General features: G+C 46.2%; 1 protein-coding gene across 7 annotated transcripts in view; it reads left to right on the plus strand.

The window, feature by feature from the left end:
* Positions 1-27,726, plus strand: part of HAUS8 (HAUS augmin like complex subunit 8) — a 34,113-nt gene that overhangs the window by 1,434 nt on the left and 4,953 nt on the right. Inside the window, exons 3-11 of one of the 7 annotated variants that reach the window (XR_014055658.1) lie at positions 2,200-2,255; positions 6,271-6,352; positions 9,161-9,253; positions 10,168-10,259; positions 11,165-11,230; positions 11,338-11,496; positions 13,251-13,392; positions 18,310-18,451; positions 19,792-20,033. Coding sequence is in view for 4 of the 7 variants with exons in the window: in XM_081496575.1 (XP_081352701.1) it covers positions 2,200-2,255; positions 6,271-6,352; positions 9,161-9,253; positions 10,168-10,259; positions 11,165-11,230; positions 11,338-11,496; positions 13,251-13,392; positions 18,310-18,451; positions 19,792-19,978 (1,019 nt within the window). In the remaining 3 variants the exon portion in view is untranslated. Of the gene's footprint in view, positions 1-2,199; positions 2,256-6,270; positions 6,353-9,160; positions 9,254-10,167; positions 10,260-11,164; positions 11,231-11,337; positions 11,497-13,250; positions 13,393-18,309; positions 18,452-19,791; positions 20,205-27,726 lie in introns of those variants that run through there. The other 6 variants (XM_081496575.1, XR_014055659.1, XR_014055660.1 and 3 more) reach the window with 6 other exon arrangements.

Genomic DNA, 27,726 nt, shown 5'->3' on the forward strand with positions numbered 1-27,726 from the left:
GGTGGCAGATCCCTCGTGTGGATTGATTCTCTACCCTGGACCCTGCCTGTTCTGACCTGGACCCTTGGTGCCTCCTGCTTGACTGTCTGAGTGAGCCCACTCTCCCTGCAGGCATGGCTCTTCCGTGCCTGGGGCACGCCTGGGGTGACCACCAGCTCTACCTCCAGCCTGCTAGCTTGAGGAACGGGACACAGGACCCGCAAGGGGCCTGGAGGCGCTCAGCCTTCAACAGCTCTTGGACCCACAAGACAGCCTGTTGTAGCTGCCGCAGGGCGGTGAGCCTGGAGGACACAGTGTGTGTCAGAGAGGAGGGTTCAGCCAGTGTGGTGCCCAGTGCTGCTGCTGCCTCAGAACGAGCCCTGAGAATGGTCCACGGGGCGTTGGAGTTGGGGCATCTCAGGGGTCTGGCCGGAAGGAGTTTCTTTGGTGGCCTCGTGATTGTAAGTGCCAGGACTGGGGAATGGGGGGATTCCAGGGAAGCGGGGAGGAGAGGAGGAGGAGCCGGTATAGTAAAGGGGAGCAGAGAAGTGGGAGGGGGCGGGGGTTGGAGTGGAGAGAGAATGAACAGTGTGACCCTTGGAGAGAGGAAGTGGGGCGACATAGGGCGGGGCTGGGGGAGTAGATGTGCCAGGACAGTTTCCTAACTGGGTAAGGGCCGGGCCCCAGCACCCAGAGCTGGGGGTTCGCTTCACCCCCAAGCACAGAAGTCCCGTCACATGGGAGAGCCCAGGTTATGGCCCTGAGGTTGGGAGGCAGCTAGATGCCCAGATGGGAGGACCTCCTGGGACTGCTTTTGTCTTCCCAGCGAAGTAGGGAAGATGTCACCAGCTAACTGGAGGGGTGGCCCAGTGTAGGAGGTGGAGGGTCAGAGCAGAGGACTGGGGGTGAGCACTGGGCGTGCAGTGAGAGCCCCTGGAGGATGGAGGGTACACGTGGGTTTCCTCCATCCACTTTCAGTGTCCCAGGATCAGGTGTGGAAGGGGACCTGGGGCTGGACTTTCACCAAGGAATATGGCTGTGTTCCAGAAGGGTATTGGTACTGAGTGAATCTCAGGGCAGCAGTCCTGAGCGAGGAGTGGGTTTGGGAGATGTAAAAGGCAGTGCCGTGATTGAGTCATAGATGGGCTTGGGTGGGAGAAGGGCAGTTGGGGTCACAGCACATAGAGCAAGTTGGGGAGGGAGGAGAAGGTAAACAGGTGGCCATCTTTGCCTTTTTTTCTTTTTCTGGCCAAGCGGCAGGGTTTGTGGGATCTCAGTTCCCCCAGCCAGGGATTGAACCCGGAGTCCCAACTACTACACCGCCAAGGAATTGCTGGGTGGCCATCTTGGAAGCTCTTTCTTCCTTTCCCTGCCCTGCCCCGCCCCGAGTCCACTTTCTGTTCTGACCGTTGGCACATATTCATTTTCTTCCTTTTTAAAAAAAAAATCGTATTTACCTATTTATTTTTGGCTGTGCTGGATCTTCGTTGCTGCATGGGCTCTTCTCTAGTTTCAGTGAGCGGGGCTACGCTCTATAGTTACGGTGTTCAGGCTTGTCACTGCAGTGGCTTCTCTTGTTGCCAAACACAGGCTCTAGGGTGCTGGAGACTTCAGTAGTTGTGGTTCCCGGGCTCTAGAGCACAGGCTCGGTGCATCAGCTTAGTTGCTCCAAGCCATGTGGGATCAGGGATTAAACCCGGGTTTCCTGCATTAGCAGGTGGATTCTTTACCACTGAGCCACCAGGGAAGCCTCCTTGCTCTTAGCCCAAGCACTTGTGTACAGTGTGTGTGTGTGTGTGTGTGTGTGTGTGTGTGTGTGTGTGTTCCATCAGTCAGTTGTGTTCTACTCTTTGTGACCCTTTGGACTAGCCTGCCAGGCTCCTCAGTCCGTGGGATTTCCTAGGCAAGAATACTGGAGTTGGTAGCCATTCCCTTCTCCAGGCGATCTTCCTGACCTAGGGATCAAATCCATGTCTCCTGCACCTCCTGCATTGGCAGGCAGATTCTTTACGACTGAATCACCTGGGAAGCCCTTATATACAGGAGGTATCTCATACGTGTTCTTGCATACAATAGATGTCTCATACATGCTCAAGGCTGAGCAGGGAGGGCTGATAGTGCCCAGCTTTCGGGGTGGGGTGTGGGCATCCTGGGTACCTGGTGAATTCTTAACACTCCATGCTGTAGTTTTATTATAAACCAACTATGTGTTCCTTACAGGTGGAAGAATAGTCGAATCGCGATACTTGCAGTATGAAAAGAAGGCCCCCAGAAAGGTAACATATAACGTACATTTGAAACAGTTCTGAACAGAATTCCAGTGAACTTGGAATTCTGAGACAAGTTGCCAGCCAGACACAGCTTGGTCCTAAAGGAAACATTTCAGGGGTTTGGCCCAGTTTGCCTTTGGGACTGTCACGCCCTTCACACCAAGGCATGGATCTCTGTTGTGGGTGGCTGATCACTTTGAGAATCCCTTTTGCAAAGCCGTGAGCTCTAGTGAATCATAAAGTTATTCCTGTCTCTCAACACAGTAATTCCTTTCTGGATTCTGTCCTGAAGCAGTTCCTTCTAATGCCTGGCACACAGTTCCCTGGCCTTGGCTGGTGTCATAAAAAATACCTTTAGGGTGTTAGAGAAAGACTATGGGGAAAAATGACGTGCCTGAATCGCCCAGTGTTACAGGAAGGGCTTAGTGACTTACCTTCTAGCCACACCACGAGAATGATGAAACCACTGAAAATGACAGGAGAAAACATTTAACAATTTGAGAACCTGCTTTGTGTGATGTTTAATGAAAACAGTCATTTTGTTTCAGTGTGTACGGACCGCCAGTGTGTGTAGTTTGTGTTATCCCATTTTCCAAATCTTTGTTTATGATTTGGAAAAAATCATAAGATTTGGTAAAGTTTAGTTAAATATTTATTTCTACTGCCTTTCTTTTATTCTGATAGGGTGAATGACAGGTTCTTTCTTAATTAATGTGATTTAAGACCTGGCTTGAAGGAAAAGGATACCTTTGTGCCAACTGATACACTTCTTGGAGTGATTTTTTTTTTTTTTTTTATGAACTTAATGTTTTTAGAGCAATTTGAGTTTTAAAGCAAAACTGAGTGGAAAGTACAGAGATTTCCCATACATCACCCCCACTCCACCCCCTCACATGCCTGCCCTCCCTGTTGTCAACATCTCGCACCAGAGTGTGGCGTGTTTACAGCTAATGAACCTAAAATGATGTATCTGGACCCAGAGTCCATGGTTTACATTGTTGAAGTAATTTTCAACGAAGGCCAACAGTCCACACTTCATAATTTTAAGATTCCCTGGCCAGCTTGGTTACAGCACCCCCGTGTGTCTACATGCTTAGATAGTATTTTAGATTTTTAAGAGCTTCTCCATTTTCTTTTTTTCCCATCTTTTAAATTAAGGTGTAGTTTCCATAAAGGAAGCATCACTCTTTTCAGTGTACAGTTCTGTGAGTTTTGACCAGTGCATCCAGTCACAGACCCACCACAGTCAAGATGGAGAAGTCTGTCACCCCTAAGACCCCTTGTGCTCTGATGGAACCAGCCCTTCCCCATCCCAGGCAACCATGATTTGTTTTCTGTCCCTGTAGCTCGGCTTTTCCAGAAGAGCTTTTAAAAGATACCACCCAGGATGCAGCCTCTTGCAGACTGGCTATGCTATGCTATGCTATGCTAAGTTGCTTCAGTTGTGTCCGACTCTGTGCGACCCCATAGACGGCAGCTCACATAAAGGTCCCCCTCCCTGCCACTGTACAGTTAGTGCTGGTTCTTTTGCTGGCTGATTAATATTCCACAGTACAGATGGACCACAGTGTGCTCAGCCATTCCCTGGCAAAGGACATTGGGTTTGTTTCCCGTTTTTGGCAATTATGAATAAAGCCACCTTAAACATTGCTGTTCAGGATTCTGCATGGATGTATTTGCATTTCTCCCAAGAGGGGAATTATAAGGGAATCATATGTTTGCCTTTGTAAGAAACTGCCCGACTTATCCAGAGAGGCTGCAGCCACAGAGGAGAGTCATTACTTTAAGATGACACCATCCTAGTGGGTGTGAAGGGGTTTTAGATTGCATTTCCATTAACAACTGATGATACTGAGCATCTTTTCGTGTTCGACCATTCCTATATCTTTGGTGATGTGTCCTTTGAAATCTTTTGCCCATTTAAAAATATTAGGGTTTTTTTTTCTCATCCTTGAGTTGTAAGAGCTCTTTCTATGTCCTTGATATCAACCCTTTGTGGTGATTTGCAAATATTTTTTTCCAGTGTGTGACTTGGCTTTCTGTTCTCTTAAGTGTCTCGTGAACAGCAGAGTTCTCACTTTCGATGAAGTTTATCAATTTCTGCTTTTATGGAATGTGCTTTTGGTGTCTTGTCTAAGAAACCTTTGCCTCAGCCAAGATCACAAACATTTTCTCCCATGTTTTCTGCAGTGAGTTTTATAGTTTTAGGTTTTACATTTAGGTCTGGGATCCATTTTGAATTAATTTTTGTATCTGCAGTGATGATGGAATTCAAGTTCATTTTTAAGTGTACAGACGTCCTCATATTCCAGCGCCATTTGTTGAAATGACTCTCCTTTTCCCACTGTATTGTCTCATCACCTCTGTTGCAAAGCAATTGACTATACATGTATACATCATTTCTAGACTCTGTTCTTTTCCACTCTTCTATGTGTCTGTCCTTTGGCCATTTATACACCGCCTAGATTACATAGTTTTGTAGTAAGTCTTAAAGTTGGGTCCTGTGAATTCTCCCACTCTGTTCTTTTCCAAAACTGGTTCTTCTAGTTCCTTTGCCTTTCTGTACAAATTTCAGACTTATATTGCCATTTCCTACCAAAACTTCTGGAATTTTAATTATATTGAATCAGGGCATCAGGTTAGGGAGAATAACATCCTAAAAACACCCAAGTCTTTCAATCCATGAACATGGTATTCCTCTCCATTTATTTGTTTTTGTTAGATTTCTTTCATCGGTATTTTGTAATTCTCAGCGTACAGATCTTCTCCATGTTTGGTTAGGTTTATACCTAAGTATTTGGTGGTTTTTAATGCTATTATACAAGATACTGTCTTTTCTTTCTTTAATTTGTTTCTTTCTGTGATGAGATTTTATTAATTTTTTAAGTTAAATAATTCACATATAACATTGTATTGGATTTAGGTGTCCAGCATACTGGGGGGCTTCCTAGGTGGCTTAGTGGTAAAAGAATCCACCTGCAATGCAGAAAGCCCAGACTTGACTCCTGGGTTCAGAAAGATCCCCTGGAGAAGGAGATGGCAACCCATTCAGTTATCTTGCCTGGATAATCCCATGGTCAGAGGAGCCTGATGGGCTACAGTCCAAGCGGTTGCAAAGTTGTTCATTGCTAGAAGTATCTTTTTATATTGGCCTTGTATCCTGCAAACTTGCTAAACTTACTTTCTAGTTTTAGCAGTGTTTCTAAACCTCTTTTGGGATTTTCTATGTGAAGTATCCTGTCTGCAAGAAGGGAGTTTATTTTCTTTTGCAACTTGCTTGCCTTTTATTTCTTATTCTCAGATGTCCTTTGGGAGGCTGACTAGGAGTGGTGTCTGTACATCAGAATATTTTCACTCTTTACAAGGTTTTCTTTTAGCTTTTATATTACTATGACGGCTTGCCAGCTCCAAGTGTTGCTTGCTTTTTTATAATTTTTGAAGAGTAAGACCTGTACAGAAGCTTTGTTTTTTCTGACTACCGAATTAATATGTTCTCTCTGTAAAACTGGGCAATACTAAAAAGTATACAGAAAATCAGTCATCTGTAGTCTGCCATATCAGATATCACTGCCAGCAAATTTTTGATAGTTTCCTATATTCAATGGATTCATAAAGGAGGGTATCCTTTTTGAAAAAAGGAACATTTGTCCTCTATGTGTGGGCGTGCATTCTAAGTTGTTTCACTCCTGTCCGACTCTTTGTGGCCCTATGGACTGTAGCCTGCCTGGCTCCTCTGCCCGTGGGATCCTCCAGGCAAGAATATTGGAGTGGGTTGCCATGCCCTCCTCCAGAGGATCTTCCCAACCCAGGAATTGAACCACATCTCTTATGTCTCCTGCATTGGCAGGTGGGTTCTTTACCACTAGCACCGCCTGGGAAGCCCTCATCCTGTATATATGCAATTAAATGTCAGAACTCCTTGAGTCTATCCCCTTGCCTCCAAGTAAGAGCAGATGGAGGCTTTGCAGATGGCAGGAAGGAAGGTGCCTTGTCCCCTGAAGGTCATATATTCCCCTAACAGGCTCCTGTAGCAGATGCATTAAAGGCCGGTGGGACAATGCCTGAAGGTGGAACAAAATCCAGCCAGCTGCAAAAGAGCAAAGGTGGGTAAAGAGGCAGGGAGGGTGTGAAAGAGCTCCGAGGCTCAGAGGGGTGATGAGCATGGTGGTGAATTTTGTTTCTAATTATGCTGGGTTAAAACTCCCTTTCCTTCATGGGGAGCATGAAGGAAGGAACTAGGCAGAGAGTTTCAGTATAAAGACTGATTTGGGATGTGTGAGGAGCTGAAGGGGGTTGGCAGAGGAACGAGGGGGCCAGTCCCTCCTTCCTGTGTGGCCCTAGAGAAGAGCCAGATTGCCATCATGGTGCTCCCTTGTGGCACCAGTTCCTTGCTCACGTGACCGTTTCCCCACCAGAGCTCTAAGAGCAGGACTTTCAGAGAGGGTACGAGCCCACATCCTCCTCCTGCCTCTCACTATCTTGGGTTGGATCGTCTTCTAAAAGCTTTCACCAGAGCGATATGAAAAACTTTCACATTTTCTGATTGTAGATGTGTCATGTGTTGGTTATTTAAAAAATGGATAATGGGGACTTCCTTAGCGGTCCAGTGGTTAAGACTGCGCTTCCACTGCAGGGCGGCGGGGGGTGAGGGTGGGACACGAGTTCTGTCACTGGTCAGGGAACTAAGATCCCACATGCCGTGCAACCAAGGAAAAGGGGGAATGTAGCCCAGGAGGGCAGAAGCTCACCCATGACCTACCATTCAGAGCATTGTTATTGGTGTATTTGCTGTTCAGTCCTAGTCAGTATGCTCATTCTAGAAGTTGGGGAAGGCTCCTCCCCAAAGTAGCACATCATCCAACTCCTCTTGTGCCTGCCTCACCAGTGGTAATGGGCAGCTCTTCTCTTGTAGAAGAGCAATTCATAAAAAGCAAAACTTTCTTGGCCCACAAACCCTCATTCAAAATGGCAATAACTTTGAGTCCCATAGGAGAAAACTAAATATATTCTTTTACGACTTAGATTTCCTGCTTTATTGTTTAGATCAAGGGTCAGCAAAACTTTTCTGAGCCAGTGGTAAATATTTTAGACTTTGCAGGCCAGATAGCCTCTGTCACCAAACAGTTAACTCTGCCTTTTGCAGCATGAAAACAGCCACAGACCATGTGTACACAAATGAGCATGTCTGTGTCCTAATAAAACTTTATTAACAAACACAGGAAGTGGGCCGGATTTGGCCTGCAGGCTACAACTTGCTGATCCTATTTTAGCTGTTTGTCAGAAATTATTCTGTTCCTTGACCCAGGCACGACTGAGAAGCGTGCACACGGAGCTGGAGCCAGCCTTTTAAAGGTCTTTTCTCATGCAGTTGGGTTGAGGGCCATATGTGAAGCTGGGAAAGCTAGCGTGGACAGAGGGGTAAAAAACTGGGCCTGCCACATTTATAACTCAGGGTTCTCAGCTGGGGTTATTGAGAGGGGAGGTATGGGATGCTGGTGGGTGGAAGCCAGGGATTGACACCCTCAGAGCACAGGATGGCCTCACAAAAAAGAATAATCCGCCCCCCACCCTCCATGTCAGTAGTGCCAAGACAGAATTATAATTTAAACATAGCCATGACAGTTTAGAGGGACTGCTTGAGTTCCATTGTATGGCTTGATAGGAAATTACTTTTCTTAATGGAAATGCTATACATGCAGATGACCGCACATTGAACCAGTGGAAACATCAAAAGTCACCATCTCCTACCTCTAGTTCCCATTCCTCACCTAGGAGGCAACCAGCTGTTTTGATAGATTTTTGTTTATGTAATGAGCATTTTTAAAAAATTTGAACACAAAAGGTACCACCATCTATACTTTTTGTCACTTTACTCTTGTTTCTTCAACTGCATAGTTGTTCATTGAATAGTTTTCTGTTTACTTGCTAACATGACTGAATTTTACATACTATTTGCTCATTCTGCAGCCTTCTGGAAACCTTGTTTAATTGAAACCTGCAGTTCACCAGGTGCCCATTTTAGACAGTACAAGGTGTAATTTCACATTTTTAAATAGAGGCTAAAAAATGAAGCTACAAGACAAAGAGAGAAAAGGAGCAGAGGGCAAAACATGTGTATTGCATGCTATTAGACTCTTGGCCTTCTCTGGTGACTCAGATGGTAAAGAATCTTCCTGCAGTGCAGGAGACCAAGGTTCGATCCCTGGGTTGGAAAGATCCCTTAGGAGAAGGGAATGCCTACCCACTCCAGTGTTCTTGTCTGGAGAATTCTCTGAGCAAAGCATCTTGTTTATTTATTTATATGTTAATTTTGTTTTTCTTTATTTTTGACTGCACCACACAGCTTTCAGGATCTTGGTTCTGCAACCAGGGGCCAAGCCCAGGGCCCTAGCAGTGAGTGCATGGATTCCTAACCACTGGACTGCCAGGGAATTCCCTATTTTTATATTTTTATTGAAGGGTAATTGATTTACAATGTTGTATTAGTTTCAGTTGTACAGCCCAGTGATTTAGTTATACATATACATTTATGTCTATTCTTTTTCCAATTCTTTTCCCTTATAGGTCATTACAAACTATTGAGTGTAGTTCTCTGTGCTATACAGTAGGTTCTAGGTCTATTTCTGTTTTGTACGTTCATATGTACACAGCATCTTTTATTTAAACTAAGCAGAAAGGCTTATTTGTGTCTTTTGGTCATAAAGAATGCCTCTCTTTTCTAGTTCTACTTTAAAATATATTCAAGTTGGTGGGTGGGAATTTCCAAAGGTTTTTCAGCCTCCTCTGCTGCTGCTTTGCAAGAAACTGAGTTTTTGGAAGCAGGTGGTATTGTAGAGAAAAGTTTCCTGCTTCCAGGCTTCCACATCTTGCTAACTGTGCTGACTCCTGGGAATTCTCCTTGGGTCCCATAGACGGCAGTGGAGTTGACAAAGGCAACCTGCAGTCTACCCTGCTGGAAGGGCATGACACTGCCTTGTCTGACCTGGATCTCTCAGCCATTAATGGTAAGTCATTCACTGTACCCGTCCATTCCCCCGCTGGGGGTTGCAACGCGTCCCTGAGCGCTTCCAAAATCTGCTCTTGTCACCTTAGAAACACTTTTTTTTTTAAAGTATGGTTGATTTACAATGTTGTGTAAGTTTCAGATATATAACACAGTGATTCATATATATATATATATGTATATATAAAGGTTATATTTATGTAGATTCTTTTTCAGACTATTTTTCCTTATATGTTATTACAAAATACTGAGATTAGTTCCCTTGCTGTACAGTAGGCCCTTATTGGGTATCTTATTTTATATGTTAATTCCAACCTCCTAATTTATCCCCCCTACCTTTCCTCTTTGGTAACCATGTTTGTTTTCTATGTCAGTGGGTCTGTTTCCATTTTGTATATAAGTTCATATTTTTTTAGATTCCACATTAAGTGATATCATATGATATTTGTCTTTCTCTGTCTGACTTCATTTAATATGATAACCTCTAGGTCCATCCATGTTGCTACAAATAGAATTATTTCATTCTTTTTATGGCCGACTAATATTCCATTGTAGATATATACTAGTGTTAGTTGCTTAGTCATGTCTGACTCTGCAATCCCATGGACTCTAGCCCGCCGAGCTCCTCCATCCACAGGATTTTCCAGGCAAGAAATCTGGAGTGGGTTGGCATTTCCTTCTCCAGGGGATCTTTCCAACCCAGGAATCGCACCCAGATCTCCTACATTACAGGCAGACTCTTTACCATCTGAGCTGCTGGGAAAGCCCCAGATATATACTGCATCTTCTTTATCCATTCATCTGTCAATGGAGATTTAGTTGCTTCCATGTCTTGGCTCTTGTAAATAGTGCTGCAGTGAACATTGGGTGGCCTGTGTCTTTTCACCTTATGGATAACACTTTTCTTCATCTTAGATAAAAGTGTGGTCCGAAAGACTCCGCAATTAAAACAAAAATCAAAGAAAGCTGAGTTGTCATCATCTTCTGCCACGAGTGAAAAGAGCCCAGTAAGTGTCTGAAATGAGAGGGAAGCCGCTGCTGCAGGTTGACTAAATCTGTTTCGACTCCTGCCTTGTGCTGGGTGCCCCTCGGTGACTTGCTCCAAGAGTAAACAAGCCAGCTGTGCCTTTTAGGACAAAAAGCCACAACATTCTTACAGGATTTACAGAATTTCCTTTTCCCAAGTATACACTCATGGAAGGAGATACAAATTCAGGGTCATGTGAATAATGAGATTGGGGTCTGGTTTTCTGGCGCCACACAAGGGCAGTCTACAGGCCAGGTCCCGACCGTGGCAGGGAGGGTGGCTGGGCTGTGGTCTCACCCGCGGGGGAACCCCTAGTCCTGGCTCTGGTGAGTCACCAGGTTGGTGGGTGCCCTCCAGCTGTCACTAGACCACCCAACTGCCAGAAAGGGACCAAAGAGCACCCCCATCCTTTCACAGAGGCCCCAAAAGACTAAGTGAGAAAATAGAGACCGCTTGGTGATACACACGGAGAAGGCAATGGCACCCCACTCCATTACTCTTGCCTGGAAAATCCCATGGACGGAGGAGCCTGGTAGGCTATAGTCCATGGGGTCACTAAGAGTTGGACGTGACTGAGCGACTTCACTTTCACTTTTCCCTTTCATGCATTGGAGAAGGAAATGGCAACCCACTCCAGTGTTCTTGCCTGGAGAATCCCAGGGACGGGGGAGCCTGGTGGGCTGCCGTCTATGGGGTCGCACAGAGTCGGACACGACTGAAGCGACTTAACAGCAGCAGCAGCAGGTAATATACAGTCAAGAAGGGGCAAATTACTAGTTTGAAGATAGTGCATATGGGTTAGGGTTCTGCCCCTTCTCTCCCAGTGGGGGAGAACTGGATTTACACCAGTTCTTGGGGAACCGGGAGTATCTTTTTCTCCTGAAGGATCTTTCACAAGCAGTGGAAATGATGGAGTCCCAGACTCTCCTTCTCACCCTGCTGACCGTGAAGGTAAGGATGGAGCCTCTTTTCTTGCGCATTGCAGATGGAAGGGTGGCCACTGTCAGCCACGGAGGCAAGGTCCCCTCTGGCCTGAACTTTTGTTTTGCATTTCCCAGATGGAGAATGGCCTGTCTGCATTCGAAGAACAGGCAGAAAAGAACCTAGAAATATTGTGTAAAGAGAAGGAGAAACTCCAGAAAAAGGCTTATGAGATGAAGCACAGGCTTCTCCTCTGTCAGAAGAAGAAGGAGCTGGAGGATTTCCTGGATGCACAGGTCAGGGGTGACCACGGCCTCTGAGCCTCATGTCCTAGCAGCATCAGTCCTTCGGGGGGGTTGGAGAGAGCCTTTATTGTGAGTGTCCCTCCTCATTGGGCTTCAACTCGGTGCTTGGCTTTTGACATCACTGGCTATTTCTGTGTGGCAGTTTATCAGAGGACGTGGCGGTAATGTCAGAACCAACCTGCAAATGGGCCTATCTCTTTAACACACATGGGCACTGGGAGGCTTCTCCAGTGGTCCACTGGTTAAAACTCCACCTTCCAGTGCACGGGGCATGCATTCCATCCTTGGTTGGGAAACTAAGGTCCCACATGCCATAGGGTGTGGCCAAAAAGAAAAAAGTGAGACATGCTCTGGCCAGCCCAGGTGGGCCAGGGTGCTGGTGGGAGATTCAAGCTTGGTGCTGAATGGACAGGAGTGTCCAAGTCGAGGGAGGTCACAGTGAACCCTGGGAACCTAGGAAGGGTCAATCAGGAAATGGGGCTCCTCACCCAGTAAGTATGTGTCCTGGGGCCACCGTAACAAAGGACCACAGATGGGGTGGCAGCTTAAACAACTGACACTTCATTCTGGAGGCTATGCATCCAAGATCAAGGTGTCAGCAGGGTGGGTTCCATCCGAGGGCCGTGAGGGAAGAGAATATGTTCCAGGCTCTGTCCTTGGCTTGTCGGCGGCCATCTTCTCCCTGTATCTCATTGTCGCCTGGCCTTCTCCCCATGAGCGTCAGTCTCCACATTGCCCCCTTTTATGAGGACACCTGTCATACTGATCAGAGCCCAGCTTAATGACCCCACCTTAACTGGATTACCTCTGTAAAGTCTCCAAGTCAGATCACGTTCTGAGGTGCTGGGGGTTGGGGTATCAACCAAGGAATTTGTGAGAACAAGTCCAGCCCGTGACACCTAGCACATGCTTGTGAGTGTTCCCTGTGGCCAGGCCCCAAGCTGAAAACGCGGTCCCTGTCCTCGTGGACCTCACAGTAGAAGAAAAAGAAAAGATAATCATGCAAAGGAATCCTTACAACCCCCAGACAGCGTGTATGAGGAAAGAAGGCTTGGCGGGCACGGCCTTGGTGGGTGGAGGCCTGTCAACTCCATGCTCTGCAGCAGGAGGGCCCCGCCTTCCTGGGTCCACCATGATCCCGGTCGAGGGCTCAGCCTTGGAACATGCTGAAAGGCCGACACATGTTCCTGGTGAAGAGGCCTGGGCCACCTTGCTACTGGCTGGCTGGGACTGGGGAGAGCCCGCCATACCCTTGGAAGCTTCCTAGGTAGACCTGGTAGGACCAGTGCTGTGTCTTTTTTATTAAGGTTTGTCTAATCAAATGTTTTAAATGGTGCTGCCAGTTTCTTAAGTGGTCGTATCCACATCACTCACTCAATGGACACAAAACTGAGCAAACTCTAGGAGACAGTGGAGAGCAGAGGAGCCCGGCATGCTATAGTCCACGGGGTTGCAAAGAGTCGGAGACGACTTAGTGACTGAACAACAACAATCAGTTTCTTTATTTTTATTTTCTTTTACTTTTGCCTGCACTGTGCAGTCTGTGGGATCTGAGATTCCCCAACCAGGGATCGAACCCGCATCCCCCACAGTGGAAGCACTCCACGTGTGGAGGCTTCACCTCTGGACCCCCAAGGAGGTCCCAGAACAGTGCTGAATCTTTACCTCACACGTGCCGTCCAGTGAACTTGCAGGGAGGGGAACGTAGGGCTTCGACTCACAGGCTCTTCCCTCCCTGCCTGCAGATTGAGATGTTGAGCCCCTTGGAGGCTGTGGCCAGCCGCTTTCGGGAACAGTACAAGACATTCGCGATGGCCCTGGACACCACACGGCACGAGCTGCCTGTGAAATCAGTCTACCTGGATGGAGACAGGCAGCTCTTCTTAGGTAAGAGCTGGGGTGGCTGCTGGGCAAGGGGCAGGACAAGCCACTGGTGCATGTTGGCATCTCCTGTGTCCTGGGTACCTTTATCCCTCTGTGTCGTGTCCCAGGCCTCCTCGCAAGTAGATGGTGTGTCCGCCGTCCAATGGCAGAGGATGCAGGGGGCTGGCGAGGCTGACATTTGTTTAGGGTCAGGTCCTGAGTCAGAGCTGTGTTGGGATTTGAACCCTTCAGTGATCTCCTGTCCTGAAAGGTGTGCTGGGGGCCTGCAGTCTCTCAGCCTTGGGCAGATCTAGTAAGGTGCTTTGGCAGCTGGGAAACCACAGGGCTACCACCCGCTACCTTGTCCCGTCTTCTGAGCAGAGCAGAGATGGTACCTTTTCCGTAGGGTGTTCCCATCTAATGCTTCACTTGAAGGAGTTGACAGGTGTGAAGAGCACCATTCAAGACCCTACGGTTCTCTTTAGAACAAGTCTCTTCTCAAGCAGGTTTTCAGCTGCCCTAGAGTTTGCCTCCTTTCTTCCTTCCTTCCTTTCTCTCTCACTTTCTATCTGTCTCCCTTCCTTCCTCATTTAAGTATAATTGAATTACAGTGTTGTGTTAATTTCTGCTGTACAGCAAAGTGATTCAGCTATGCGTGTGTGCTCAGTCACGTCTGACTCGTTGTGACCCCGTGGACTGTGGCCCACCAGGCTCCTCTGTCCATGGGATTCTCCAGGCAAGAATACTGGAGTGGGATGCCATTTCTTCCTCCAGGGGATCTTCCCAACCCAGGGATAGAACCCAGGTCTCCTGCTTTGTCAGAGAGGTTCTTAACTGCTGAGCCACCAGGGAAGCCCAATTCAGCTCTACATATATGTGTATATACAATCATTTTTTATATTCTCTTCCATTATGGTTATGGAGAAGGAAATGGCAACCCACTCCAGTATTCTTACCTTGAGAATCCCAGGGACAGAGGGGCCTGGTGGGCTGCCATCTATGGGGTCGCACAGAGTCAGACATGACTGGCATGACTTAGCAGCCATTATGGTTAATCACAGGATACTGCATATAGTTCCCCGTGCTGTACAGTAGGACCATATTGTTGAACCATTCTACATATGCTTTGTTTGCATCTACTAATCCCAAACTTCTTCCTCAGTGATCATTGCAAAGAAATAGAGGAAAACAGTAGAATGGGAAAGACTAGAGATCTCTTCAAGAAAATTAGAGATACCAAGGGAACATTTCATGCAAAGATGAGCTCAATAAAGGACAGAAATGGTATGGACCTAACAGAAAATATTAAGAAGAGGTGGAAAAAATACACAGAAGAACTATACAGAAAAGGTCTTCATGACTGAGATAACCATGATAGTGTGATCACTCACCTAGAGCCAGACATCCTGGAATGCGAAGTCAGGTGGGCCTTAGGAAGCATCACTATGAACAAAGCTAGTGATGGAATTCTAGTTGAGCTATTTCAAATCCTAAAAGATGATGTTGTAAAAGTGCTGCACTCAAATGCCAGCAAATTTGGAAAACTCAGCAGTGGCCACAGGACTGGAAAAGGTCAGTTTTCATTCCAGTCCCAGTGAAGGGCAATGCCAAAGAATGTTAAAACTGCTGCACAATTGCACCCATTTCACACACTAGCAAAGTAATGCTCAAAATTCTCCAAGCCAGGCTGCAGCAGTACGTAAACCGTGAATTTCCAGATGTTCAAGCTGGATTTAGAAAAGAGGAGCCAGAGGTCAAATTGCCAGCATCCGTTTGATCATCAAAAAAGCAAGAAAGTTCCAGAAAAACATCTACTTCTGCTTTATTGACTGTGCCAAAGCCTTTGACTGTGTGGATCACAACAAATTGGAAAATTCTTCAAGAGATGGGCATACCAGACCACCTGACCTGCCTCCTGAGAAATTTATATGCAGGTCAAGAAGCAATAGTTAGAACCGGACATGGAACAACAGACTGGTTCCAAGTTGGAAAAGGAGTACGTCAAGGCTGTATATTGTTACCTTGCTTATTTAACTTCTATGCAGAGTACATCATGCAAAATGCCGGGCTGGATGAAGCACAAGCTGTAATCAAGATTGCCAGGAGAAATATCAATAACCTCAGATATGCAGATGACACCACCCTTACGGCAGAATGTGAAGAAGAACTAAAGAGCCTCTTGATGAAAGTGAAAGAGGAGAGTGAAAAAGTTGGCTTAAAACTCAACATTCCTATCGTTATGGCATCCATTCCGATCATTTCATGGCAAATAGATGGGGAAACAATGGAAACAGTGACAGACTGTTTTTGGGGGGCTCCAAAATACTGCAGATGGTAATGGCAGCCATGAAATTATAAGACCCTTGCTCCTTGGAAGAAAAGCTATGACCAAACTACACAGCATATTAGAGAGCCAGAGACATTACTTTGCTGACAAAGATCCATCTAGTTAAAGCTATGGTTTTTCCAGTTGTCATGTATGGATGTGAGAGTTGGACCATAAAGAAAGCTGAGTGCTGAAGAATTGATGCTTTTGAGCTGTGGTGTTGCAGAAGACTCTTGAGAGTCCCTTGGACTGCAAGGAGATCAAACCAGTCAGTCCTAAAGGAGATCAATCCTGAATCTTCATTGGAAGGACTGATGTTGAAGCTGAAACTCCAATACTTTGACCACCTAATGAGAAGAACTGACTCATTGTAAAAGACCCTGATGCTGGGAAAGACTGAAGGCAGGAGGAGAAGGGGACGACAGAGGATGAGATGGTTGGATGGCATCACCAACTTGATGGACGTGAGTTTGAGCAAGTTCCAGGAGTTGGTGATGTACAGGGAAGCCTGGTGTGCTGTAGTCTATGGGGTCTCAAAGAGTTGGACACGACTGAGCAACTGAACTAAACTGAACTGAATCCAAAACTTCACTCCATCTCTCTCCCAACCCACTCCTGCTTGGTAACCACCAGTCTATTCTCTGTGTCTGTGAATCTGTTTCTCTTTTGTAGATAAGTTCATTTGTACCCATTTTTTTTTTTTACATTCCACACATAGTCGGGAACATAAGATATTTGCCTTTGTCTGGCTTACTGCACTGAATATGATAACCTCTAGGTCCATCCATGTTGCTGCAATGGCATATTTCATTCTTTTTTATGACTGAGTAGTATTCCATTGTATGTATATACCACGTCATCTTTATTCACTCATCTGTTGGTGGACATGTAGGTTGCTTCTGTTTTGGCTGTTGTGAATAGTGCTGCTGTGAAGATAGGAGTGTATGTATCTTTTTGAATTAAAGTTTTGTCTAGATAAATGCCCAGGAAGTGAAATTGCTGGTTCACATGACATAGAGTTTGGTAATTTCTAAGCTGAGCTCTCATGAGCCACTTGAATATGTTTTGTTTGAAGCTGATGTAAAATCAAGCCTTTTCCAATGTGAAATAGTATATGTATGACACAGGACCTTGAAAAATGAGCCTTGTTGAACCATCATCCATGTCCAGGTTTCTAATTTTATTTGTAACTCTCGGTCTCCATGTCTGATAAATTCCTTAGATAGTTGGGAGGAGTTGGGATTGGGGACTGTTAGAGTTTCCTAGGCTTCTGTAACAAAATAGCACAAACAGGGTGGCTTAAAACAACAGATATGTGTTCCCTGCCAGTTGAGGGGTCCACATTGGGGTTGGATGCTTCTGGAATCTCTGGTGGAGAATGTATCCCCTGCCTCTTTCCTGGCTTCAGTGTTCTGGCAGGTGTTGGCTGGTGGAGCATTTCTCCAAACTCCGCCTCTCTCTCTCTCTTTTTTTTTTTCCAGCTTTTCCTTTTATTTATTTTGTATTTAATTATTTATTTTCTTTTTGGCTGCACTGGGTCTTCGTGGTTTTCTCTAGTTGTTGCGAGCAGGGGGCTCCTCTCTGGTTTCTGTGTGCAGGCTTCTTGCGGTGGCTTGTCTGGTTTCTGACCACAGGCTGTAGGCTCACAGTCTTCAGTAGTTGTGGCATATGGCTTACTTACACCGAGGCAACTGAAGATCGGGGATCGAACCCGTGTCCCTTGTGTTGGCAGGCAGTTTCCTAACCTCTGGACTGCCAGGGAAATCCCTATTGTTATTAAGTTAATTTTGGCTTTGTTTTTTGTCGTTTATTACAGTGTTGCGGTACTGCCTCTGTCTTCACACGGCCTTGTTTCTGAGAGACTCCTTGTCTAAACTCCCCTTTTCTTACAAGAACACCAGTTACTGGATTAGGCCCCTCTCTAATGACCTCGTTCTATCTAACTCAGTTACATCTCTGGAGACCTCATTTCCAGTTAGGTCACATTCACAGGTACCTGAGGTTAAGACCTGAACATGGCTTTTTGGGAGGACATAGTTCAGTCTCTCAGCAAAGATGTGTGTTTATAAGAACCCTTACAAGGGTCTCCAAGTGTTATAACGTACAGTTGTGACGTGTAGTGTTGGGATTTGTACGAGACTCAGAGATGCTGTTTTTGCTAGAGCAGGTGGGGGCCCAGTGCTGTTGCAGGCGGCTTTCTACATGGGGGTGGGGTGGGGTGGGGAGGGGGTGCAGAAGTGGTGGGACCCGGAACTGGAAACCATGGATTTGTTCTTAAGTTACTTCTAGCCCAGACCTTCTCTGTCTTACACATTCATTTCTGTAGAGCGGACACCAGTATGCCATTTCAGGTGTGTTTCCGTAACTTCCTGGATGGCAGACACACCTGACCCACTGTCTCAGACCCCTGTGATCTCAGGCAGAAGGGCACAGAGGCAGTGCCAGTGCCCGAATGTCTTCCTTCACTGCCCTTTCTTCCTTCGAGCCTTTCACGATTCTGGCATCACACGAGAGCATTCCAGCAAAAGGAGAAAAATCTAGTTGGCCACCCAGTTCGTGTGGCCATTGCTTGGGGCACCTTGAAACCATGATTGACGACCCCTTTTTCCCTCCAGACGAGTTGCAGCGGGAATTGACGACCACACGCCATCTGCTGGGAGAACTTGGAATTGGCAGCTCAGAAGACAATACGAAGGCATTGGACATGCTGAGTGAACTCAGGGAGGTGATCCAGAAGAAGGACCTGGAGCTCCGAAGGTATTGCGGAAAATAGTTTAAGAAAAAGATAGCACCCCTCCCTGCCACCTCCCCTTTGGGCAGAGAGGGGCTGTTGGCAGCTGCCCTGTGGAGGGTGTGCTGTGCTCCAGAGGGTGGGCAGCTCTGATGTTTCCAGGGGCCGAGGGTACGAAGGTCCAGCAAGGCAGGGAGAGAGCAAGATTCTTGCAACCCAAGAAAACCCTGGTGTGTGTTCTTTTTGTAAGAAATTTTTTGTTTTTGTTGTTGGATGTGGACGGTCTTAAAGTCTTTATTGAATTGGTTACAACATTGCTTCTGTTTGATGTTTTTCGGTTTTTTGGCACAGAGGCATGTGGAATCTTAGCTCCCCAACCAGGGGTTGAATCCACACCCCTTGCATTGGAAGGTGAAGTCTTAACCACTAGACCACCAGGGAAGTCCCCTGTGTGTGTTCTTGAGCAGCCAAAATAGAAAGGGGCGATCACTTCCCCAGGGTAACATAGCCCATCAGGGGCCCTTAGATTGGTCTTCATGTGTTTTTCAGAATAGGGGCTTTGAGAGCTCTTAGAACCTCTTATTAATGTCTAAATACATGTAGAAAAGCACAGGTGGTAACAATGGCTTTCACCAACAGGCACCCTTGTGTAACCAGGGCCCAGGTCCATACAGCCCATGGCCAGTCCCACAGAGCTGCCTGCCTGCCCCCACCCACGGGACATTTCTAATCATGGGGCTTTCCTCCACCTCTTCCAAAAGAGAATCTAGTTTTCTTCTCCTTTATGATGCCAAATGTACTTCCCAAGGTGCCTTTTGAAAGGGGCCTTTTGAAAGTTTGCAGGGTCCTCATGATAAATACCACCTGCTATGGCATTGCCTCCCTCTGTGTGCCTGGGGTGAAATCAGACACGCCAAAGGATTCTAGGTCACCAGGGTCACAGGAGTGAATGGGAAACATGCTCATTTGGGAATGGGAATGAGGGTCACAGGAGTTGAAATGGGAAACACACGAATGGGAAAGCACGTTTTATGCCGGCTTCCCCACCGCTGTTTATGGCGTGTGATCCCTGGGATGGTGCCCCATTGATGGCTCTGCCTCCCGCCCTTAGGATGGCTCCTGGCACGGTGTTGGTATTTCTTAAATATTTGTCAAGTAAACGACTCTTTTCCTTCACATCTGGCCAGTCCTGTTCTGGGGGCTTTGCTGTTAGAGTTCTGCTCAGACAAATCTTACTCACCTGCGCTTTCCCACAAGCCCAAGGAGGGTCACCCTGAACCTGTCTCCTTCATGTGGCGGCCTCGTAGGCACTCGGGCAAGGTGGTAGGGGTGGTGAAAAGATTCCACCGTCTTATTGTTGTTGCAGGAGCTTCGACCAGGTTCTGGAACTTTCCGCCGAGGCAAGTAAAGAGGCAGCCTTAACCAACCAGGAGGCCTGGGAAGAGGCCCAGGACCCCGAGGCCCTCAGCCAGTGGTATTTTAATCCCAAGGAGGCCCCTGGCGGGGAAACTCAGGAAGAGGTCAGGAGCCTCTTGGGCCACGACGAGCTGTGAATCCACATGCAGGGTGTGTCCCCAACCCAAGCAAGGACATTGCTGCACCCTATGGGTAAGGAAGCACATCCTGTGCCCCTTGTTCAGGGGGCAGGGAACCTGCAGTGACCTGCCTGTGATGTTCTTGAAACTTGAGCACTTCATGCACTTAGCCTAGCCGTATAGTTATTTTTGTGTGATAATCTCATTTGATAATTTAACAAATAAAAAACTGTTTTGCAGTGGAGCCTTGGCTTTTCTGTAAGGGGCAGAAGAAGGTGTATGTTGTCCCAGCTTTTTCTGAAAAGCTGGTCTTGAGCCTCAGAACCTCCCAGACATTATGACCAGTTGACCCTTGAACAGTGTGGGTTTGAACTGCAGGTCACTTATACATGGGCCTTTTTCAGTGGTAAATACTGCATGATGGTTTAGTTGCTAAGTCTTTTCTGTCTCTTTTGTGACCCCCATGGACTGTAGCCCACCAGGCTCCTCTGTCCATGGGATTCTGCATGCAAGAATACCGGGGTGGGTTGCCATTTCCTCCTCCAGGGGACCTTCTGAACCCAAGGACTGAACCCACGTCTCCTGCATTGCAGACGGATTCTTTACCACTGAGCCACCAGGGAATACTGTATAGCATGATGCAGTCCTTGGTTGGAAGAATCAACATTTCAGAACTTGTAGGTATGGAGGCATAAATTCTGTGAAGATTTTTTCATTATGGAGCCTCTAACCCAGTGCTGTTCAAGAGTCAACTGTATTTCACTTTCAAGATGGCTTCATGTCCTTCAGTCACAGGGCAGTTCTGTTGAATAACCGGGTTAGGAGTTGGCCCTCAAATGGAAATTCTCCATCCAGCCCAGAGCCCTAGTGGCCGTGCTGGGGGGGACACCTACAGGGTTTGGCCATAGCTGCCGTCTGCACTCTGCTCAGTACTGTGGCACAGGGAGTGGGTCCAGCCCGTGCTCTGGCTCCTGTCCACACCACGTGGGCCTGGGCAGTCTTCCTGGTCCTGTGTGCCACACCTCTGTTGACATCTAGCACTTCCTGTCTACCAGCCCTCTGTGTTAGGACACCAGGGAGGGGGAGCGGTCCCCAGTGAGAAGTAGGATCCGTCCCCATGGCACTTATTTTTTTTTTGTATTATTCTTAAGTTTTTATCATTGAAGAAATGTTTTTGTTTATCATTTTTTTAATTTATTATTTAACTTTTGGCTGTATGGGTCTTCCAGTTGTGGCACGCAGGTTTAGCAGTTGCAGTCCGTGGCCTTAGGTGCCCCTTGGCATGTGGGATCTTAGTTCCCTGACCAGAGATCTAACCCAGGCCCCCTGGCATTGGGAGCTCCAAGTCTTAGCCACTGGACCACCAGGGAAGTCCCCTAATGATGCTTTTAGATTAAAGAAATGTGGCCTTTTTACCCAAAGCCTGTGTAAATAGCCTCTCTTTTGTCCCCCTTTCACCTTAACCCTGCCAACACTTCCCCTCCTCACTGGGGCCTCTGGGACCTCCATCAGCAGGATGTGGATTTGCAGATATAGGTATTTGGTACAGGTGTCCCCAGTCAGACGTAGGAGCCATTCCCACATAACCCACAGTCTCTTCCCAGCAAGCTGGTTTAAAGCTCCAGATTTGCATCCACACTCCCAACCCTTCCATTTTTACATCTCCAAGTCCATTTGAAGCCCTCATTGGAGTTTCCTGTGGAGTTCCTATATCAGAGTCCCAGAAATGTCTCCACATCCTGATCCATTTTCTTCCACCATTTGTGTGGGCTCAAAAATTATAGTTCAGGTTTAGCTGTTCCATGGCACATGGGGGTCTTCGTTTCCTGACCAGGGATCGAACCTGCATCCCTTGCATTGGAAGGTGGGTTCTTAACCACTGGGCTACCAGGGACGTCTCTTGAATGTACACTTGACGGTAGTAAGCATGTACATATACACAACCCTCCTGCAGCCTTCCCCACCTCCACCAATGACAGTCAAAACTTCTAGCCCTTCGGCCAAGCCCTCCTGTGGATATAAGTGTCTGATATTCTGCCACATGCTTTCTTTTCCCTCTGCTCTTCTTCCTCCTTTCTCTAGCAGCTTTTAGACTATTCATCTTTCCTGTAGTTCCCTTCATCTTTTAGCCTCTATTAAACAATTGTGAAATTATGCCACCCACTGTCTACAATGGGCAGTGGTGTCCAGCATGCCTCAATTTAGCAAGGGCTACGAAGTAACTTAGCACACATGCCCCCCAAGGAGCTGCAGAATGAACAGATGGTATGTAAAATACGCTCTGTTGTGTTAAAAACTAAACTGAGAACTCTTCGAAGAACAACTATTCATTGTGAAAAGGAATCACATGGACTGGATCCCATGAATTTTTAAATGAAAATAAATCAAAATAACGTGTAGGGTGTGGAATGATTCATGTTAAAATTTCTAAGCCTGAAAAGATAAACAAAAATGTGTTGAGAGAAGCTGTCTCTAGGCTGGCGTCACTGGGAACCTTGAGGTGGGAGGAATGCTTGCTTGTGATTCTCGTTGCATCTTTGTGTTCCTTTAACATTTAGGTCAAATACTTTCTCATCTGCCTGTATCACATTTCTACAAGAAAGTCATACAATGGAACTCAAGCAAACAGGCTCTTTTTTAAAATATTTATTTTTACTTATATATTTGGCTGTGCTGGGTCTCAGTTGCAGCACATGGTATCTTTGATCTTTGTTGCAGTATATGGGCATCTTTAGGTACAACATAGTGTTAGTTGTTCAGTGGTATCCAATTCTTTGCGACTCCATGGACTGTAGCCCACCAGGCTCCTCTGTCCATGGGATTCTCCAGGCAAGAATACTGGAGTGGGTTGCCATTTCCTTCTCCAGGGGATCTTCCCAACCCAAGGATTGAATCCAGGTCTGCTGCATTGCATCATGTTGAGATCTAGTTGCCTGACCAGGGATTGAACTTGGGCTCCCTGCACTGGGAAAATGGAGTCTTGGTCACTGGGCAACCAGGAAAGCCCACAAACAGGCTTTCTAAATTGTCATGCTTTGTTTTTAAGTTACGGTGTCTCAATCTCAGCACTGTTGATGTTTGGAGCCAGATCATTGTTTGCAGTGGAGGCCATCCTGCACACGGAGGGATGTTGAGTAGCATCCCTGCCCTTCATTCGCCACGTCCAGTAGCGTTTTTCCAACCAAAGATGTGTCTGGACATTGTGCAGTGACCCCAAGGGTTGGAACCACTCTGTGATAACCCCTATGATGGGAGGGAGTGCAGGCCCATTCCTTGTGCCCGTCCCCACCCTCACCCCACCAGCCACACCGTCTTTCTCTGCTTCATTCATTAACATCATTCACTTGTTGCAAAAGAAAAGACTAGATGGAAGATCTGTGTGACTGCTCCTCTACCATGACTGTGCTGAGAATGAGCACAAAGACTGGAAAAAATCTAAACCAGGGTTGGCAAACTATGTGAAAGTGAAAGTGTTAGTTGCTCAGTGGTGTCCAACTCTTTGCTACCTGATGGACTGGAGCCTGCCAGGCTCCTCCATCCATGGGATTCTCCAGGCAAGAATACTGGAGTGGGTTGCCATTTCCTCCTCCAGGGGATCTTCCCTACTCAGGGATCCAATCTGGGTCTCCTGCATCGCAGGCAGATTCTTTACCATCTGAGCCATCAGGCAAACTTACACAGACTCCAAGCCAAATCTGAACCTTCTCCCATGACTGCACGTAAAGTTTTATTGAAACGCAGTCACACCCTTTTTGTACAAATGGTCTGTGTTTGCTTTCTGATGGCAAGGTTGTCTTTGTGATGAAGACCTTTAGGTCTGCAAAGCCTAAAGTACTTTCCATCTGACATAGTAAAAGTTTGCTGACCCTGATCTAGTAGGAAATCTAAGTTATAAAAGAACGTAGTCAGTTTTTTCCCTATGGGACTCAAAGCTGTCACCATTTTTGAATGAGAGTTTATGGGCCAAGAAACAGATTTGCTTTTTGTGAATTGCTCCCATGCAAAAGAAGAGCTTCCCACTAGTGCTGGAGAGGCAGGCATGCAAGAGGTTGGGCAAAGTGCTGTGCTGGGGAGGGCCTTCCCAGATTTCTTAGAGAATGAGCACACTGACTAGAGTTGAACATCAAATATGCCAACACTGATGGTCTAAGTGACAGGTCATGAGAAAGCTTCTGCCCTCTTGGTCTACATTTTCCTTTTTTTGTGTGTAATGAACACAAGTCAGGTGTACAATCAGAAAAACTGTGGTTTCATATCAGTTTGTTGACAACTTATAGAAGGAGGGGTTAGGGTAAATTGTCATAGCAAATTGGAGATAAGAAGACACAACCCAAGGTGGTGCTCAAATTCTCTCTGAAAATCCTGCAGTCAGAGCACTCACAAAACAAAGAAATAACACAAATAAGCAGCGTCATTATTTTTGCCTTGAAAAATTCCATGGACAGAGAAGCCTGGCTGGCTATAGTCCAGGGGAGTGGCAGAGAGTCAGACACACACACACATACCATGGTGACACAGCTCTTCTCTAGGGGCACACAGGGAAGGAAGTGACCATCTCTGGAGGGGAGTTATAACCACCCTCCACTCCCACCTCCTTCCCCAGATCCTCCTTCACCCCTTAACACCTCCCCAATCTGCCATCACACCAAAACTCCTTGCCATCTCCTTCTTCTGACTCTTCCAGTAAGGAGAGAGGGGTTTTTTAACTTCATACACCTGAAACCATGCTCATCACTACCTGAAAATCAGGGCTGTTTCATGCCCGCCTTCTCTATTGAATACCTGTGCAATTCCCTTCCTAGTTATATACACCAAAGAATCAGAAACAGGTTGTCTTAGACCACCTGGGCTGCTATAACTGAATACCATAGACTGGGCAACTTATAAACAACAGAAACTATATCTTTTGCAGTTCTAGGAATCCAAGATCAAGGCAGCAGCAGATTCAGTACCTGGTGAGGGCTGCTTCCTGGTTCATAGACAGCGTCTTCTTGCTGTGTCCTCACATGGTGGAAGGGGCAAGAGAGCTCTCTGGGGTCTCCTTTATGAGGGCACTAATTCCATTCATGGGCGCTCTACCCTCATGACCTAATCACCCCAAAGGCCATGTTGGAAGCTATCTGTCAAACTGGACAAAGTCAGCATATGTTTCAGAACATGAAGGATCAAAGGAAAGACTTTCAAACCTGCAGAGAAAGAAGAAACAGAAATGAAAGTCCTGGTGTCTGAATTCTCAGTAGCAACATGGGCAGCTGGAACAGAATGGAACTAGACCTTGTCTGGGTGACACTCAGGTGTTTCAAAATGAAAAAGTATCAAGGGGGCTCCATATACAGGTAGTGGAACTGACAAAAAGCAAGACAACAGTTGCCACACACAAATTAAATGGTTACTTTCAAAAAGGAAGGTAAGGTCAGGGAGTAGCAACACTTTAACTTGGGGGTGAGAACAAGAGTGAGTCTATTATTAACTTCTTTGACCTTTGCTTAGAAGGTTTTTTTTTTTAAACACATTTATTGAGATGTAATCCACACACCACATAATTTCATCCATTTAAATTGTATAATTAGGAGAAAGGAAGGAGGCTCAAGAGGGACGGGATATATGTGTACATGGACAAGATTCACGTTGCTGTTCAGCAGAAACTGATACAACATTGTAAAGCAATTATTCTCCAATAAAAAATTTTCAAAAATTAAAAACATAAATGTTTGTGTGCTCAGTCATGTCCAACTCTTTGCAACCCCATGGACTGCAGCCCACCAGGCTCCTCTGTCCATGGAATTTTCCTGGTAAGCCTACTGGAATGGGTTGCTATTTCCTCTAGAGGATCTTCCTGACCGAGGGATGGAAACTGTCTCCTACATTAGCAGGCAGATTCTGTACCACTGAGCCACCTGGAAAGCACCCCCTCCCCAAAATAAATAAAAGTGTATAATTAAAGGGGGATATAGCCGAATGCTCGAGTATGATGATTCTTTGCGAGGTGATGAAAAAACTTTAAAATTGATTATGGTGGTGTTTGCACAAGTCTGTGGATATACTAAAATGGTATCTCATTGTGGGCTTGATTTGTATTTCCTTAATGATTTGTGATGTTGAGAATCTTTTCAAATGCATACTGACCCTTTGTATATCTTATTTGGAGAAACGTCTTAGTTTGTGCTGCTATAATGAATCTACTGTAAACTGAGTGCTTAAAATAAAGCAAGGGCTTATCCAGTAGTCATGTATGGACATGAGAGTTGGACCATAAAGAAAGCTGAGTGCCAAAGAATTGATTTTTTTGAACTGTGGCATTGGAGAAGACTCTTGAGAGTCCCTTGGACTGCAAGGAGATGAAACCAGTCAATCCTAAAGGGAATCAGTCCTGAATTTTCACTGGAGGGACTGATGCTGAAGCTGAAACTCTAATACTTTGGCCACCTGATGTGAAGAACTGACTCACTGGGAAAAGACCCTGATGCTGGGAAAGTCTGAAGGCCAGAGGAGAAGGGGATGACAGAGGATGAGATGGTTGGATGGCATCACTAACTCAATGGACATGAATTTGAGCAAGCTCTGGGAGTTGGTGATGGACAGGCAAGGCTGGCGTGCTGCAGACACAACTGAGTGACTGAACTGACCTGAACTGAGTGCTTAAATAGCAAACTTAGTTTTCACAGTTTTGGAGGCTGAGGGAATCTGAGACCATGGCTAGGTTCTTGGTGAAGACCCTCTTCCTGATTTACAGATGGCCATCTTTTCCCAGGTGGCACAGTGGTAAAGAATCCACCTCCCAAGGCAGGAGACTCAGGTTCAATCCTTGGATTGGGAAGATCCCCTGGAGAAGGAAATGGGAACCCACTCCAGTATTCTTGCCTGGAAAATCCCGTAGACTGATGAGGAGCCTGGCAGGTTGCAGTCCATGAGGTCGCAAAGAGCTGGACACAGCTGAGTGCATATGTGTGTGTGTGTATGCACACACACATCTTTTAGCTGTATCCTCACATGGCAGAAAGGAGAAAGAGAAGAGATCACCTACTCTCTGGTGTCTTTTCTTACAGTCTCATTCATGGGGATTCCATCCTCATGACTTAATCACTTCCCAACTTCTCAACCTCCTAATACCATCGCTTTGGATATTTTAATTTCAGGCTGTGAATTTAGGGGGGAACATGATATTCAGTCCATGGCAAATATCTATTCAGATCCTTTGTCCATTTTTAAAAAGATTCCACCTCTACAAGAGATTATTTGGTACTTGCCTTTCCCTGATTTATTTCATTTCATTATTGCCATCAAGGTCCACCCATATTGTCACAGATGGCAAGATTTCCTCCTTTCTTATGGCCAAATAATATTCCACCACATATATACATATCTTCCATTTTCTTTATCCATGGACACTTAGGTTGCTTCTGTGTTGGCTACTGTAAGTAATGCTGCAGTGAAAATGAGGATGCAACTATCTTTTTAAAAAACTATTTTCTTAAATTTTTTTATTGCTTTATTTTTGGCTGTGCTGAGTCTTAGCTGCTACATGCAGGCTTTCTCTAGTTGCACTGCTCAGGCTTCTCATTGCAGTGGTTTCTCTTGTTGTGGAGTGAGGGCTCAGTAACTGTGGCATACGGGCTTGATGGCTCCATGGCATGTGAGATCTTCCCAGACCGGGGATCAAACCCATGTCCCCTACATTGGCAGGCGGATTCTTAACCACTGGACCACCAGGGAAATCCGCAGATATCTCTTGGAATTAGTGATTTTGTTTCCTTCAGATGAATACT

This window comes from Giraffa tippelskirchi, chromosome 6 (assembly GCF_054371585.1).
Source record: "Giraffa tippelskirchi isolate mGirTip1 chromosome 6, T2T-mGirTip1v1.2.pri, whole genome shotgun sequence".
NCBI lineage: Eukaryota > Metazoa > Chordata > Mammalia > Artiodactyla > Giraffidae > Giraffa > Giraffa tippelskirchi.